Source organism: Aedes aegypti, chromosome 2, assembly GCF_002204515.2.
Source record: "Aedes aegypti strain LVP_AGWG chromosome 2, AaegL5.0 Primary Assembly, whole genome shotgun sequence".
NCBI lineage: Eukaryota > Metazoa > Arthropoda > Insecta > Diptera > Culicidae > Aedes > Aedes aegypti.
This window is the reverse complement of record NC_035108.1, coordinates 126,148,856-126,167,717: the sequence shown is the minus strand read 5'-3', so window position 1 is coordinate 126,167,717 and position 18,862 is coordinate 126,148,856. Positions and strand designations below refer to the sequence as shown.

Below are 18,862 nucleotides of genomic sequence, written 5' to 3'. Positions count from 1 at the left end.
AGTGACGGACAAAATCTTAAGACCACCTCGGTCATTTTTTGCAAAATCGCTGAATTTAAAAGAATAGCAATTGCAATCAAAATGTTGTGTGTACAGTTTTATTTTACTATTACATTTTACAAATAACGCACTAACAGAAATTGAAGATATTAGAAAGAATTAGCAGGAACAGAAATGTGCTTTTTCCCTTAAAATAAAGGATATTTTTATGATTTCAAGCATAATTCTTCATTCCGACGTAACTGCCAAAATAAACAAATCGAGATTTGCTTTGCATGGGCTTAACAAACGCATAATCTACATATTGAGTCCAAAAAAGTAATCCTAAAACATTTTTTTTTATTTTTTGAAATAAATTTCAATTCTGCCGTATGTGCACTTTACTCAGTGTTTTTAATTTGGCTACATACACCCTACCATTGCAAAGCGACTCAACTGTCAACATTTTTCATGCTAGCACATACACCGTACATATGCTCATAGCAAAGCGACCTATATGCAGAATCAAAACATAAAATTTTATTCAGCAGATACGTCATACTGTTTTCGAATTACTAAACATGTTGGAAATCGAGAGATTCGGATTTTCACAGCTGCAGTAAGCTGACGGGTCGGCAAACTGATGTGGAACATCATCAGTATTCGGTTTTAGACAATATTTCTCACCAAATTTCTCACAGAACTGTTCTCCATTTACTTTTGTTACTCACGGCTCCGTCCGGTGCTTCTGTTAGTCGAGTTGAAATTGGAAACATTCAATATTCGTTGTAGTTGAACGTAGAAACTGACGAATAGAACAAACTTTATTATGTTTAATGGGAATTTGCAAACCGGTGTATGTGCAACTTCAAAACAATACTGGTGTATATGACGTGACGCATGTGATAAATGAACTGTCAAACCGACGCATCAAGCAAGGTGTATGTATCAAGCAAGGTATGATATCGACGAATCATCATGGTGTATGTGAGCAGTACAAAGCAAAAGGGTTTATTCGATAATTTCACCAGTTTTTCAATCTAATTCAAAACAAATCGGAATTTTTTAATAGTGGTTAGAAACGGTGTTCTTTTTTTCAACTTATAGAAGACACAGCAATAGAAAAAATGCAAAACATTTTAAACAGGATTTACAATGATTTACAATATATTGCATCGCATTTTTCTCGAATCCTTCCAAGTGTTAGATACGCCGATTTGAAAAATCAGGCTTGATTTAATTGAAATGTGGGACACTTTTCAGCGCGGGACAAACGTTCAAAATACGGGATTATCCTGCGAGAAATGGGACGTCTGGTCACTTTAATCTATTGTGATATGTCCCCATTTTTTAGCTTAGAATGTTCTATGTACCAGTAAATGAACTGATCGACATGTACTTGACAAGTCCTCCAAAAGGGACTTGAAATTAAAATACCGTAAAATGGGGCGAACAGAAACACTCTCCGACATGTTTGAATGTGTACAACTTAAACCGTGTAGATATAAACCATTTTTATTACTCTCAAATATGGGTCCCGTCTTCCTTAGCTGAGACCCCAATTGCCGTTAAAAAAAACAAAAATTATTTCGTACAAATATTTGTGAAAATGCTGTATGTTTCTATTCACTCCGCAATGTCGATACTCTGTTACTATTGAACTAATGGAAATAATATATTTCAGTAGGTTTTTTAAGTTTTTCTTTGCATAATAGACGCATTTCTACGATGATTACGATGACGGAGCGTTGATCGTTAAATCAAATGCGAACGAATTATTTAATGCCTTATTCTTATCTAATAGATAAGACCACGCGAACAATTTCGAAACAACCTATTTTATCAAGCGTGCCGCAAAAAATTATCACGCCGGCGATCTTAAAAAACGCTTGTAGATCGTCACAGTTACTTCTAATGGTTTCGGTGTCTTCTACGCGACCATGCCTTGGACTATTAGGAATAATCGCGCAGAAGATACCAAAACGATTTGAAGTAGCTGCGGCGATCTACAAGCATTTTAAGTTTTCAAGATCGCCGTCGCGTTAAATAATCGCTCAATGCACAGCAATACATGATCCGAAATACTCAACTATTGGTCAAATGGTTACCCTAACGCGAAAAAGTGGACTCTCCGCTGGCAACCGTTTTAAAATCGTTCTTTTGAAACTACTTATTAATAGCTGTTATATAACTAATGGAACGCGAATGTTGGTTTACAGGTGCTGGACAGAATAAGCTACGCAAGGCCGTTTTTCATACAAAATGATCAAGTTTGGAGGTCTGGATCTCGGCTTCTAGTGGTCCGATTGACCTGAAATTTTCACTGCACATCAAAACTAACATGACTGAATAATCATAATAGTTGAAATACAAACCAATAATATTGAAAATCTCCCATTTTGCAAAGAACGGCATAAAATTATTTTTGAAATATTTTGGATACAATCAGTTATACCGTCGTTGGGGGTGACAATGGGTCAAAAAGGGATGTGTACGAATCATTTATTGAATAACTATCGCAATTTAACTCCAATAAACTTCAAATTTGGTGTGTATGTACTTTGATGGTACATAAACAACTGTTCAAAACATTAAAGAAAAATATTTATTCACAGCGGCACCACAAGTGAATGAAAAATGACCCAATCTCACCCCATAGAGGGGGTGACATTGGGTCACTGTAATTGAAATAACTTGTTTTTGATAATATGGTTGCAAAACCATTCACAGCTGAAGAATATTGATGAAATACGATGCAAACAAGATGAAAATATATCTAAGATGTTTCACAAGTATGATAAACCCACTTAAAAGAACGATTATACCAAAAAATTGAAGAGCTATGAGAAAAAATATGTAAACACAACATTCATCGTCATGTTTACATACATTTTCTATTTTTTTTCCCTCGAATTGTCTTCAAAGTCTCATCTCCATTGCCATGAAGCCTATTCAGTTTCCCCAAAGGTGTACTGAAACAGTGATTATTTTAATTCTTCGCAAATAGTTGAATTTCGGAGCGACATTCCACGATCAATACATTTCATGCAGATGTTGACGTCATAATCACGATATTTCAGTGTTCAACTCATTTGTACTTCCAGGAGATGTTTCTATAATATGAAAACACTGATAGATAATTGATTAAAAAAAACAATCCATTTGATAAAATTTTACGATGTTGCTGCGCACGAAACACAGTTGCTGGATTGAGAAGTTGTCAAAATGCGTTGCATTGTTATTCAATGTACGGAATCCTCAAGTAGACTAGTTTGATGTTTCAGAGATGCTGTATTTAGAAAGAATAAACACATCTTAATGAAAAAGAGAACTACCGGCACCGTAAAATGTCAAAAAAGTGGACTTGAAATTTCATTTACTGTCGTTCTTGCTTGGCCCAATCTCACCCCCATTTTTGATGTTTTAGACACCGTACCGAAAAAAATGAAATTTTTTGTTGAAAAATCAAATAGATTCCGGAAAAAACGTGTGAAGTGTAATGAAAAGACTTTCAACCTTCTACTAATATAACGGTAGAGGTTAAAGTACATGCGTGATACTTTGCACAGGAGAAATTTAATGTTGTAAATTTTATCTAATTTCAACATGCCAGTTTATTGATATAGTAAACAAAAACAACTATTTCTAAAAATGTATATTGTGATGAATTATGTGTAATAATATGTTCCCTAACTTATGAATTATTAATTTTAGTAATATCACCGTTATTAGCTGAAATATTTCATAAATCATATTTTTCCATGTTGACCCAATCTCACCCCCCAGACCCATTGTCACCCCCATCGACGGTACTGAAACATGTGTGTCTTATCAAATTGAAGATTTTTGCTAAAGAACATATTGCTCTAAGTATCTCCAATGTTGTCAAAATTGTAAATTTGCGATAACTTAAAAGTTTGTTTTCTAGCTTGGCAAATTTGAGGTTACTTTCAGGCTGCGCTGAAAATTTTAGATCATACTGAGCCCTAGAGGCCGAGATCCTAGCCTCCAAACTTGGCCATTTTGTATGAAAAAAAAGGTCAATACCTACTTTATTTTGTCACGTACTGTCTATACACATATAAGTAAACTCTACCAATTCCCTATACGCCCTACCAAAACCAACCCTTTCCTTTCCGAGGTACTCATGTGGTCCAAAGACTATTACGGCTATTACCTTTCCCTGACCCCTGGACTGGCATGAGCTCTTATTACCCCACCAAACGCTTTAAAATAGAAATGAAATCTCGCGTTGAGTATCATACAGGCGTATCTGCAGTGATCGATTTCTCTTCATCGATTCTCTCTTTGGATTATTACACGAAGTCTAATCGATTTTGGTAACATTTTACGAAGCAACATGATAAAGGACAATGAGTTCTTTCTAATGAATCGAAAATAGCAGTCGAAAACAGTCGTTCGGCTAAGTAATTGGCTAAAGAGAAAATCGATGAAGAGAAATCGATCATTGCAGTTACGCCCTTATGATACTGAACGCGAGAAATCATTCTTGGTGGACCAAACACTTTCTAGACAGTAAGCTTCCTCTTCTTTTTTTTCTTAGAATTACATCCTAACATGGCCTGCATCTCAACTTTTGCATTTCAGATTTGTCCAAACAAACTTTTTATTGTATCAAGGATGATTAGCAACATCTCAACAGGGTCCTAAAGCCCTGTCCCAATTTTAGTGCCAAACGCTTAAGTTTAGGCCAAAATCACATGTTTACTCAATTTTTAAATGTTTTTCATATGTTTAGGTCCAAAAAATATTTTTTTAATTTTTTATTTAGATTCTGTCACACCCCTTGTGTTAAACTCAAATTTTGGTTGTATTTTGTTTTCCGTGTCTCTTCCGAAATGTCAGATAGGAACAACCCCAGTGTTAAAACTAAAACCACTGTAGTGTTTTTGTCAACTAAGCGAACGTCAAACATGATCAAAAGTGTCAAGGTTCATTTAAGGACCCAATTTTTCAATTAATATTTAATGGTGGTAAGCTCCATCGAAGTTAATACGCCAATCGCGTATTAACTTCGATGGAGCTTACCACCATAAATGTGATATAGCCGTTAATTTGGGCGGAAAAATTGCTTAAGTAGGAGAACACTGGGCAGTATGGACACTCTAAAGAATTTTCCTATTTTGACTTTAAAGACACGCATATTATACAGTATTTTATGTGCCGTATGCTTTTTAGAGTTCTTAAGCATTTGTTAAACATTGTTGCACAATCTTGAAAAAAAAAAATGTTTGCAAAAAGGGGTTTAAAAAAGCTTATATTTGGTAGTCATCACCAAACTAGCGGGGCAAAGTGGACACCCCCATGGGGTGATGCTTTCAATATTGCCTCCAGATTAGTTTTAATACAGAACTGACGATTTTCAACCGATTTGTGGTTCCAAATCATAATCATTGCATTGTACGCTAAATATTATTGGATAGTTTTGTGTATGAAGTTACATTTCTTTCTCATTAAAGTATCAGCTCTACTTTGTCACCCGGTGTCCATATTGCCCCAACAGTATAGGAAATTTTCATATAAGTTTTTCAGTGTCTCAAAGTAGCATCTACTATATTTTTGAATTTAGCATAAATAATTGAAGACTCAGTCAAGAGCTACATTTTCGGTCAACTGCAGTCATTTGCTTCTGAAACCTTATTTTGTGAGGTGTGAATGTTATAATTTTTGAACCCAATTAAATCATGCTCCTTTTTTTGGTTTAAAACAAATTTTCCGAAATTTTAGTGGACAACTTACTCTTTCGACAGGCAACTGAAATATTGTTTGCATCTGAAGTGTAAAATTATTCGCATATGTAAAGGTACAGGGGGTGTCCATTAGACCTGTTCATATTTGAAAAAATCTCTGTAAATCTTCCGGTCAAGCAGTATTCTGAATTCTCATGCTAAGAACAACGTCTGGTCAAATTTTCAGCTCATTTGATAAAGATTACAGCATGTTTCAAGTTAAAAATGTGTTTTTGGGCTTATTTCAAGGTTTGAAAAATCATAACTGGCATGTATGAAATCAAAACCACTTAATAGCACTATTTGAAAGCTAATTTTATTCTGTTAAAGTTTGTCGAAGGCGCTAATAAGATTAAATTGAGTTTTAACATTGTTTGATCCAGATTTGTTCGCCACAGTACCCAGAAATCACAGTTTTCTCAATATATATGATATAGAAAATACACATTGACATTATTTCTTTAAACCCTGGTCAAGAGATTTTCAAGAACCTCGAGACACAAACCTCAATCAAACTATGTTAAAACTTGCTCCAATCATAAAACCGTGTTCGACAAAAGTTCGTAGAATTGGATAAACTACTGTGTAGAGGTATTTCTAGGGCCTAGATAGCCGTAGCGGTAAACGCGCAGCTATTCAGCAAGACCAAGCTAAGGGTCGTGGGTTCGAATCCCACCGGTCGAGGATCTTTTCGGGTTGGAAATTTTCTGGACTTCCCTGGGCATAGAGTATCTTCGTGCCTGCCACACGATATACGAATGCAAAAATGGTCAATTGGCAAAGAAAGCTCTCAGTTAATAACTGTGGAAGTGCTCATAAGAACACTAAGCTGAGAAGCAGGCTCTGTCTCCGATGGGACGTAACGCCAGAAAGAAGAAGAAGAAGGTATTTCCGGTAAGTTTTGGTGTTGCTTTCGGTAGTTATGATTTTTTAAAGCTTAAAAATAGCCCAAAAACACATACTTGGTTTGAAGCACACCTAAATTTATTCCAAATTGACTGAAATTTTGACTAGAAGTTCATTTCGACATGTAAAATTAAAGTATTGGGTGACTGAGGAGTTTCCAGACATTTTAGTGTCCATTCTGCCCCGGGTGTTCATACTGCCCCCGGTACCCCTAGTTGCAGTAACATGCTCTTTCGTGTTATTTAATAAAAACAAGATTTCATTAAACATTTCAGGATCCTATTTCAAACATATTGCATATAGTGAAACGTCTCTTCTTGACCAATACGCCATATGCGTAATTTTAACACATTACTTACAAATAAAATAAAATAGATTTTTGCTCATTTTTTTGTAAATTTTAAGACACAGAGATGGGGATGGACCTAGTGTAGGCATCAGAACACACGCCTTTCACGCCGTGGACCTGGGATCGATTCCCATCTCCGAGATAGTAATCACTTATGACATAAAATTTAAAGCTCCTAGGATGATTTCCTCTGCATTTGACAAATGACTGACAATTGACTAACACAAAACCCCATATCAGTGACAACAGTGAAGATGCAGAGGATGTCTCCGACGCTAGTCAGGCCTGGTTGTCTGCCTAACATTCCTTTCTTTCCTCGTTTACCGTAGGGAATGACCATTGACCAGTGCCTTCATTGAGCTCTAGATTTGTGCATGTTCAGAATGATACCAAGCCTATTTACTGGATCTCGATTGTTCTGGTCAATCATGGAGTAGCAACCATAAATTGTACTCATGCTCATTGATATGTTTTTTAAATAACATTGCGCTCGCAATAGTTTGTTTTTTCTAATATGTTTTTTCTATTGTTCTAGAGTATAACCGCTATTGAAGATGTCGCGGAGGCTATATACCACTTAGATGAATGTAATTGGGATCTACTGGTAAGTAAACTACAGCTTATTCGTGGATCCTTAGAAATCAACTTCTTCTGATTCAATGATTGTAGTCCGCTGTCCATCGGGTACTGCCACAGGATCCCCAGGAACAGAGATCGTCCGCCGGTGGCAGTGGTAGCGGTGGAGGTGGCGGAAGTAACATCGGCAGTGGGGGAGGAGCTTTCGCAAGTTATTCCAACAATTTGAACAGTATGGAAGCCACAGCAAACGTCGAAGAGCTGATGACGGCTCCGTCATCACCCGTCAAGAGTTCGGCCGGAGGAACGGCGGGAAGCAGTGCTGGGTCTAGCCACAGTCGCAATTTGGACATGGGTAAGTCCGGAACCGTTCTGGTGCTTGCGATGGAAAATTATGCGAAAATTAATATAACTGTTGCATATTTTGCCGTATATATACACAGATTTTTTCTTCGACGATCCTTTCGGACTAATTGAACCAGGTACAGACGATGTTGTTTTCGAAAGCATTCATTGTACCTGTTTGTTATGTTTCTTGTGTTTCGATAATAAAAACCCATCCATTAATTCATTCTGTCACTTCTATATAGATTATAGACATATTATTGCTTGCTCCGGGATAACTTAAAGGTCAGTTTTTAATACTATTCGTCGCTTCTTACAGGAGCATCAACATCACGGTCTAGCAGCAGCAACGACTTTCGCAGTGCGCTCAACTATTTGGACGTAACGCCGCATGACGTAGTTTTTAGGATTCACTTCAACAACGATGTGCACAAGATCACCGTTCCGAACACGGCTACGGTCGGCGAGTTGAAAGCCAAAATTTGCGAAAAGACTGCCGTTCCGGTATGTCGACAGGCATTGAAGGGATGGGAACCGGGTAAACAGGTAGGACTCATAAATATAACTTATGTTAAATCAATATAACCTGTGCCGGTCAATTGTAGAAAGATTTACAAAATTCATCGACGGTGCTCAAGTCGCTCAACATAGGCAAAGAGGTCAATCTGATCCTGTCCGACTTGACCGGAGAAGGCTTCATGAGTGACGCGTAAGTTTTTATTACTACAGATTGAAGCAGTTCAGTATGTTGATTTTCTCTGGCCTTATTTCAGCGATCCACTCTCATCGCAAAATAGGCAAAACTACACGCTGCACATCAACGTCCAACCGGAGGGTAACTTGCTCGAGTTGAAATTCCCCGGCCATCAGAATATTCTGTCGATCAAAACCGACGTCTACACGATCACGGACATTCCGGTGCGGCATCAGTTGTGGTTCGGCTGGCCGAACAACGTGACCAACAGTACGACACTGGCCGAGTCCGGCGTTGAACGCGAGCACAATCTGGTGCTGAAGCGAGCAGACGAGGGAGCCAAGATCACAAACAACAACAACGCGGCGGCCAATACTGCCAGTGCCAGCACCAGCAGTAGCAGTAGGAACGTGTACAACAACAGGTGAGTGAGAGTTTTTAGTTCCTGAGGAATGGGTACTGTCCTTGTGTGACAATCTTGTGGTCATGGTCTTACTTCAAAAAGTCATACGCCAAATCTACAAGAAGGGATGATCTGCTTCAATGAAGATCAAAAGCTGTGTGCAAGATTTTTTACTCTAGGACATAGATAACTCCGTAAAGCATATCTTCCTTTCCTTGAAATATCTTTCAGTGATAGCATGCCCATCACAATTGATTCGGAGAGCAGCGAAGAGTTTGAGGACGCTTCGGACTTCAACAACGACGACGATATTTTCACAGAAACGCCAATCAACAGCCACTTGAAGCATTTGAGTAAGTTTTTGCAATGATTCTTCATTACATGCGTTGAGCGCACTAATGATCAAACATTTCCAATTAGTTCCCGATAACGTAGATGATGAAGCGATCGGCAGCATACAATTTGTGGAGAACTTTGTCGAACGTTACGGACCCCAGCATCCCATGTTCTTCCAGGGTAGCTTGGAAGACGCACTAAAAGAAGCGTGCCGTCCATCAGCTCGGGATGTAAGTTTCCATATTTGGAATGGTTAAGTAATGTTCAAATGTTAAACACATTTATTTCCACGTAACAGCGTAAGTTGTTGGCCATCTACCTTCATCACGACGGCAGTGTTCTGACGAACGTTTTCTGCGGTCAACTGTTGGCCTGCGAGAGCATTATCCAAATGTTGTTGGATCACTTTGTGCTGTACGGGTGGGATCTAACATTCGAAAGCAATAAAAATATGTAAGTTTGCGCATTGTATGTTTCGTTCTACCTCGAAATTATCTCATTTTCCAATGTTTTAGGTTTCTGTCATCAATATCGGCTTGCGTTGGAATGACCGCTTCGATAACGGTCCGAAACATTCCTGCCGACCGGTTGCCAGCCATTCTTGTGATAGCGAAAAATCGTAGCCAGTGTGAAGTTTTCCAGGTGATTTATGGTGAGTATCCAGATGTTTCAACCCATTCCCTCCAAATCTATAACTGAAAAATTCGAAATTTTGATATTCTGAGTGCAATATATTGAAACAAATAAGTAGGTATATTAGTTTTCTCTGCAACATATTCAAAGCTGGTTCAACGTAAGCAAGCTATAGTTTATGTTTAAATCATATTCTCTGCGGTCATGTATCCACGAGCTCTACCTCTGGTGAAAATTTCATACAAATCGGAGAACCTCCGGCCCAAACCTGATCGATAATTTAAAAAATGCCTTTTAGCTATTTTACGTAGATTCTTTCAAAAATTCATCAAATTTTATTTCCACTAGGGTCAGTGTTTCCTTAGTGGACAGTCCCCTATAGTCGCACTAGCGGCTTTTTACGGCCGTTTTGCTATGAATCTTTTCAAAATATTTTTTGACATGACGGTCAGGAGCTATTTATCTAAGTACCATTGATACACAGCTTGATTTTGTTCAAAAAATGATCGAAATAATTAGTTTTGCTTAAAATTTGAGCTCCCTTGCGCCTATAGTTAACCTATTGTTCCTATAGTAGCACTACTGAGAGAAACTATTTTTTTATTATACGAAATAATTAATGAATTAAGTACTTTTTTACATCAAACGAAAGCTTTTGATCCACATTTTGAAGGAAAAATATAAAAGCTTTGTAAAAATACGGTTTTGATTAGTATTTTGCCAACGTCGTGATGTTAGTGCTACTATAGAAACAGAAATTAGAAATAGTGCTACTATAGGCACATGTATTCCTATAGTGGCACAAGCGATAATAAATGCAAACATATGCTTTTTCTCAGTTTTCATATTTTTCCCACAAAACCAAGATAAAAAGCTTTCAGATGATGTAAAAATAATGACGCTAGCGTTATTTTTCGATTTTATACGAATATTTGTTCTTAGCTATGCGGTTATTGGTATATCGACACTATTTGTTACAAAAATCATCCGAAGATTATTTCAGGAAATCCGGTAATAATGCTGTAAATTACTATATAAATTCTATTAGGGATTCCTCATAAGATAAAAACAAATAAAATGTTTGCCCACTAGCGCCATCTCGGAAGTGTTTTCCAAACTAATAAGGTTTTAAGCAACAAGTCTCATATAGTTGATCAACTACTTTGTCGAAAATACTAATTTTGTATCTCATCACTAGACTGAGATATGTGCAAATACAAGTTTAGCCCACTAGCGCCATCTTGAAAGTGTTCCCCGAACAAATAAGGTTTCAGGCGAATAGGACTTTTTTTTTTCTTATTTATTTATTTTATAGGCTCAAGCGCACTAGGCATAACGGAGCCGATATTCATAATAATTTAATTAAATACATAATAATTAAATCCTATAACCTTGCCTATATAACTCTTCTATTCTCTGAGCTTCCTCTTCTATATATTGCTGACGAAGAACAGGGTCATTGATGTGCGAAAATGAACCACGTCGTCTCCCATTTCGTGCCCGCACAGGAGAGGCATCAGAAACGACTACACTGCTATCGCTTTCATTTGAAGTTGATGATACATGAGGTGCTACTCGCTTGGGTATATGGTTGCTTGCGGTGTCTTGGTCCGAATCCATTGAACGCTGACGCTTTGGCTCCGGCTTGTGGTGTGTTTGTTTTTTCGGGATGTTTGTACCAATTGTCTCCGGCTTGGAGAGAGATGGCCATTGTTCCTCAAGAAGTGCAGGTTGGTTTTGGTGCTCGTTTAGTTTAATCGGACGCAATGATTGTGGGTTTGATGATGTAGGAGCGGCGGCTTCGGAGCACCTTAGTTTTGGATGCTCCTTACGGCCACAGTTTCGGCAGGTCTTCAATTGCGAGAAGTGAGAAACATAGGTCACTTCTTCGGAAATAGTAATGTACGATGGGATGGCTTGAGTCAGCTTCATTCGTATCACACGTATACCGTTGCTAAGGCCCGGAAAATAACTTCTCCAGACATCGTTCCGTATTGAAATCACTTCACCATACTGCTGCATATGGCGGGTGATAGTGTTGTTGTCGATCTCCTCCGGGAGATCATGAAGGCGGACATCTACAGCGCTACTGTCGATGTAAATGGGCAATGGGATCGTTTTTCGCTTCCCGTCGCAAGACATGTAGTGCTTCATGTGATGATTTGTAGCAATCCTGGCAGCTACTTCTTCACAATGCACAATCAAATAAACCACATTCTTGACGTTATGAGTTTGGATGCTCTTCACTAACGTCATGTCCAACTTTAGTTCACCATCGAGAAACTGCTTTAGATCGGCAATACTGGGTCGCTTTGGAAGAACAGATGTGTCTAGCACAATACAATTCTTCCTCGTCACCGGCATGATTGAAGCGAAAAAAGAGCACAAAAGAATCGAACGCGTGATGTACGGTTGGGAGATGGATAGCAACTGTGGGCGAATAGGACTTGATTAGTTGTTCAAGTTTGTCTAAGACAACAATTTTGCATCTCATCACTGGAGTGAAATAGAAGCGAAGCCAATATTTGTACGCCGAAAATTTACTTCATATATTGCTTTCACATGCTACTTGGCTGCCGTCTGTACGCCACCTGGTGAGTGAATTCTGAATTAACCAAGTGAAAGTCAGCAGTTCAATGATCAGCTTTGCAGAACAAAATGTTCTCTTAAACCTCTTCGTTACCAAGATAATGGCACTACAAATACTGTATTATCTATACCCAGCATTCTGGGGCTTCTGTCTTATTTTTAGGACGCTGGGCCGATATGGGTTAAAGAATCAATAAATGAATTCCTAAAGAAATCTTTGAAGTAATATCTGAAAAATATTTTATTCAAATACCTCAATTAGTTTCTGAAATGAAATTGCAGGAAGAAAATCTTCTAAGCAAGGCACATAAAGTAGTAATATTTTTTTTTCTTATGGCGGGTTTAATAATTAGCGTGTGTTTTAGCCGTTCAACAATTGGCGAATTACCGTGTCCGTTCGATTTTAGCAACACTTCTAAAATTTTTCTGTTGCCAAAATCAAACGGTCTTTTCATGGTCTATTTTTCTAACATTGTGTATTGTGGATTGATTGACAAAGTCATTCTACAATCTTAGTTTTAATTAAATAAAAAAATGTTGATAATAATTACCAAAATCAAGCAAACAATGGAAAGCCGTTTGATTTTGAAATGGTTATTATCTAAATCGAACGGAATGTTGCCTAAATCAAATGGTTTCGTGATGCCAAAATCAAACCATGCCAACATTGAAATTATCTCAATCAGAAATAAAAAATCATTGTAAAATGTCTAACCGGATCCTCTTAAAACTTTTATCTCCAAATCTTTTTAAATTTATTTTTATTTTCTTGGTCAATTTTTTTTTTAATTTCTGTTCGATCTCTTATTGTTTTTTTTTTATCTCGGAAGTCTGTATTAAAGTTTGTATTTTTGAAACACTCAGTCGCTACCAGCCCTGATACAGTAAAAGAGTGGGATGGGGCGAGCCAAAATCATTATTTTTTTTTGATGCGTGAAATATTTAAAATTATAGTAATTAATGTACAGCTCATAAGTAAAATTCAGAGGCGAATGACACTAGTTAAAACCTCTATAATAAATAATAATTAGTAAAATCATAAGTAAATGAAAAAGTAAGAGGTTGTTTCCGAGATATAACCGCCAAGTTGACGTTGGATAACGTTAGCTTCATCTATTTCCTGGCTTGAGACCGGCACAAACTTATGATAGATTTCTACTGATAAAAATCCAATCAATTTTCATATTATTTGTTGCATGTCAATTCTGACCTATTGTGGACATTGTGTGTTAGCACAGAAAATCTGTGGTGTAAGTTTGGTTCGGTTAACACTTCAACACCGATAGACTCGGTCGATGGAAGAATAAGCATGAGCGGTAACTCTTGCTTCCCAAACAAATATTCCGGTCGAACGTTAGGTCCACGCATGATCCACTAAGATTGGTTGCTTTAGTAGTTTACGAATCCAGTTTGAGGTTGAGGTACTTCTCCATGAAGTCCGCGAGCTCCATGTTCTCCTCTTTGCTCAAATCGATGTTAAAGTTCCTTTTGATACTCGAAGAAGTTCCGCACCATGAAGAACTTTTTCTGCTTCGTAGTGGTATTAGGGGAAATGTAGAGACAAATCTGCGATTCCAGAGCTCGGCCGTCATGATCCTGCAGGAAGCGAATGGCCTATCTGATCGGTTTGTTTAAGACTACAAACATGTGCGCGATCCACGCCATGCGTGTCAGCATCATACCGAAGGACATCCAATTGACTCGTCGTATCCGTGGAGAACGCGCTTAAATTGAATTGCAGCACAATTTCAAACAAAACGGGTCATTCGATGTAAAAGAGTTACAACCAGAGACACTTCATCTATAACTATTAATTGATTAATTAATTTATTTATTTATCAATTATAATTTTGGTTGATTAGTTTTCTAGTTAGTTGTTGCTGATTAGTTTTAGCTCTTTGTTTGACAAATTGATACTCTGATCGCTCTAGCATGCATTTGCATGTAGGTAGCGACGACGACAACGGAATTATTCAAAGTAAGTAAAGTTTGTAAGGATGCTTAATATATATCCCCGAGCCCGATTTCATCTTCTAAGCTGGTACCAATTAGCTCATACGGTTGAAATAATTAAATTTCTGTTAGATATCAGGTTTTTCCTTAAGATATTGCCTACAGCTAGGCGATTTTATCACAATTCTTGAAATTAACTATTCATTATTTCTTTACACATTGCATTTTTAGGCATTTTGCAAGCATATTCGAATTCAGGGAGCTCATATTCATTATGTAGAGTCGTTTCAAAAAATAACAATAATCGCATTGACAAGTGATCAATTTCACCCCGAAATGGGATTCCCCGATTTTCTATTTAAGGGATGATTTCTAGCACTAAACCCACATTTGTTATAAAATTTTGGCACATGAGCCAAAGAGGCTGACCGTCGTACTTGTATTCAGTTGTTTGGCATTTTCAACATGATTGAAAACAGACAAGAAAAACCATGAAAAATGATCAATTCTCGCATAACTTCTGATCTCGCCTTAAAAGCCATTGGTAGCCACCTGTGTAGCTCGTTGTTTCTGAGCATTTGAATGGATTTTATTGCTATTTAACAACGTTATGGGGAAGAAAGGATCCTTATCTACCTGCCCGTGATGTTGGTTTGGATGCTTATTCATTCTTTTGCTCGGGAACAACGAGCTACACAGGTGGCTACCAATGGCTTTTAGGGCGTTATCTCAGAGTATGCGAGAATTTCACCCGAAATTACGGCACATGTAAACTTCAAAACGTCAAAACCTTATAACAGCAAGAAAAATGTGCTTTTCTATAAAACATAAGACATGCCTCGATATTTACCAATTTTTCAATAGTTTAGTCATGAAAATCAATAGTTTTTATTATTTGAGTAGATTCGTAGAAAGATTTGCAATCGATTGGTGCAAGAATCTTGAAAATTTATGCGGGCGTTAGTAAGTTATTAACAGTCAAAATCTAATCACTTTTCGTGACGCGAGCGATTTTTCGTTTTTCGAAATTGTACCCCAGTATGTTGCCCTAAGACGTTATCCAACGTCAAAACCGTATTTAGTACTGTTCCGACGGTAGCTCAGGGAATTTGGGTTTTCTCCGGATTGGATTTGAATTGCACTGTGAACGCGTGGGTTGATTTTCAATATAACTTTTACTTTATTCACTTTGATTTCTCCGTGAGAACATAACTTCACGAAGCCTGTTAGTGGACTGTTGCCTGTTCATTCATGTCTTCCATCCAGCTGCATTTTCTCTTGAATGAACTGTGCCTTTCACCTCTTCACACACGCTAGCAAGCTTTCAGTCTAGGCGCGCAAACAGTCTACACACGAAAAGCTCTCACATTTAAACCCTGCTATCCTGCGGTGCGTCGAGTACAAGATTTTTCTCAAACATACACCCCCCGTTGAGACCTTTGGCTCAACAAAACAGTAACTACTTCACTCTTGATCGATCGTCCAGGCTGAAGTCGCTCACTCATCTTCGTTACAGTACCTGCCGATGCTGGAAACGGACTATCTTCTACCAACACATCTCGCTTCTCTCGAACCATTTCGTTCACTAATTGTTGCTCTTGTAAATCCCTTCGCGTCACTCCATCTTCAACTAACAGCGTTTTCGATTTTGCTGCATCATACGGATTAGCCTTGAATTCGTTACACCATATTCGTTTTCCAGATGATGAAGAGATTGATGGTTCGCAACGGTTCCTCGTCATAACGAAAGAATCACCAAGCTGATACTTTTTGCCGTTGAATGAGAGTTGTTGTACACCACGTCTTCGTCCATTTCTCGCACGCTTTTTGACAGCTGAATCGACCGCTGCTGATTTAATACCGAGAGAATCGTTCTCGATTTCGGAAAACTTTTCCATGATCTTGCCAACTTGTGTGCGATAATTTAGTTGGCACTGTACTGCACGTGGTGCATCCTTTTTCAACTGCGCTGATCCTCCAACAATCCATCCAAACTCTGTTTCAGCCAACGTAATCGCAGTGTTCTCTATTTTCAGGCGTCCAGCCTTCACCAAGTTGAAGAATATCATATCCACTTCTCCTGGTACATGGAACGATGGATCTGCTAACTGCAAACCTGTCGGTACCCTACAAGAACCGGCTCTGATTTCCACCTGTGGAAGCCTTGCTGAGATTCTTGGTACGACCAAGAAATTCAAATCAATCGTCGCATACGTATTGATTCGGGAGCGAATTTTCGTCGATACCAGATACTTCACTCTGGTCTGGATGTCGTTGAGACCGCTAATCGGAAAATCGACGCGTTTCATCTTAAGCTTCAGTCTGTTGGCCAGTCTCTCTGTGATAATATGGCTGTCGGTTCCTGAATCCAACAAGGCACGGCACTTGATGGTGGACCCTCCATGTCCAACCACCAAGACCTCTGCGGTTGATAGCAGCACTTGCCGCTTTGCTGTATCAATCAGCGCGCACATCGTTGTCGCACGCCGACCATCTGGTTCCTGTTGTTTTGGCTCGTTATCTTCAACAACTTCTGGCATCGAAGACCTCTCTCCACTTTTCTGCCAAATCTCATCCTCGGGATGCAAAAGGCTATGATGCTTACGACCGCAGCCTTGCACCGTTGATCGGATTGGCAGTCACTGACCCGATGATTCAGTTTCAAACAGTTGTAACACCAACCCATCCTTGTGGCAACGGACTTGCGCTCTGAGAAATTCATGTCCTTGAATTTCATACACCTGTAGATGGCGTGCTCTTCCGGACAGCATGGACACGTTTCGCTACCCGTTTGCATGAGCGATTTCAATGCTTGTGTTGATGTTTTGTGACCAGTTACTCCAACATGCTGTTTCGCTTGGACCGTTGACTGCTGTACCTGCTGCTGTGAACGGTTCGTACGCTGCATAACGCGTCCTCGTTCACGAGGGAACTCCATAAACGTTTCGTATTCCGGTAACTCTCCTCTGGGTACCTTCGTTTCCCATTGCTCTTGCGTGTCCTTGTCGAGCTTCTTGTAGAGGACGTTAAGCAGGATCAACTCCCCTAAACCTTCGACAGGATAGCTGTGACCATCCAAAGCATCAACATGCTTCGAACAAGTTTCAACCAATTGTGAAATCGATTTCCCACGGTTGTCACTGCTGATGACGGCGCAATCCAGAATAGCGTCAATATGCGTATCCAGTATCAGCCGCTTATCCTCGTACGCGTCCTCGAGAATCTTCCAGGCCCTTTCGTAATCGTTGTTATTCACGACGTCTTGGTCGATCTTGCACTTTGCATCGCCTTCGAGAGAATTGCGCAAGTGCAAAATCTTCATCGCTGAAGTCTCGTTTGGGTACTTCGCCATAATGCTCTTGAAGAGGCTCTTAAAGCTGTACCAATTCTCCGGTGTCCCATCGAATTTCGGGAACGGGGCAGCTGCTTGCACTACAATCGGCTGCTGGAAACCTGGAATGCTTAAGCTATTTGAAATACCTGAATTCACGCGACATGCTTCTTGCGCTCGTGCAATTCTTGTTTGCAAGTCAACGTAAAGTTGGTTATGGACATCCTCGAATACCGCGTACTCCTGGCGTACTGCGGTCCGCTGTTCTTTCGGTAGCAGTGCCGAAATTTCGGCATGAATCTTATCGAATTCATCCGCACATCGCCGCAGTGTTTCGAGGTGAAGGTTGAGCAAATGTATGCTTACACCTTCCCCTCTCAAACTCTCCTTCATTCGCATCAGCTTCTCCATTATCAGATCTCGCCGATCTGTCAGCACTTCCAACTTCGACTCCATCATCTTCTTTTGCTCGAACACTTGCTTCGCAATCTTTTGATCTGCAACCGACGGAACGGGAGGCACGTTTTCACTACGTGATTCCGTAAGCGCTTCTAAAAGGTTCTTTTTCGATACGCCTTTTAACACTCCACGCGGTGTTTCATTATCGCTCATGTTCGAATTTGTTCACTCCTGTTCAATCGAGCTCGCAAAGCGTCACGGACACATCCACACTCACCACGCGTGTCACGAACTCGATAAACGTTTTGGAACTGTTTCTTCTTTGGCTTTTAGCCGAAATACGCTACCGGTGCGCACGAATGTTCACTTACTCCTGTGCCACGGGCACAATCAATTCCTAAACTCAGCCACGGGCTGCACGAAGCACTCGCCGGACAACATCACGCCACGTACACGCTCACTGATTGTCTTTGGCCACGGGCCACTTCATACATTGTTCGCTAATAGCCACGGGCTATTCCACTGCACACGGTGCAATTAACTTCCGGAAATTCAAACAGCCTACTGCCATTGGTACTACGCACACGGTACGTCGGATCATGCCACGGACACAATCTCA

The 18,862-nt window shown here is 39.3% G+C and overlaps 1 protein-coding gene across 2 annotated transcripts in view; it reads left to right on the top strand.

Annotated features, from left to right (window-relative positions):
- Window positions 1–18,862, top strand: part of LOC5578608 (FAS-associated factor 1) — a 30,931-nt gene that overhangs the window by 4,230 nt on the left and 7,839 nt on the right. The window contains exons 3-12 of one of the 2 annotated variants that reach the window (XM_021842246.1): window positions 7,520–7,588; window positions 7,654–7,915; window positions 8,004–8,042; window positions 8,225–8,451; window positions 8,511–8,614; window positions 8,679–9,023; window positions 9,234–9,355; window positions 9,423–9,568; window positions 9,637–9,791; window positions 9,854–9,990. In XM_021842246.1, coding sequence (XP_021697938.1) covers window positions 7,520–7,588; window positions 7,654–7,915; window positions 8,004–8,042; window positions 8,225–8,451; window positions 8,511–8,614; window positions 8,679–9,023; window positions 9,234–9,355; window positions 9,423–9,568; window positions 9,637–9,791; window positions 9,854–9,990 — 1,606 coding nt within the window. The remainder of the gene's footprint in view (window positions 1–7,519; window positions 7,589–7,653; window positions 7,916–8,003; window positions 8,043–8,224; window positions 8,452–8,510; window positions 8,615–8,678; window positions 9,024–9,233; window positions 9,356–9,422; window positions 9,569–9,636; window positions 9,792–9,853; window positions 9,991–18,862) is intronic. The other variant, XM_021842247.1, reaches the window with a different exon arrangement.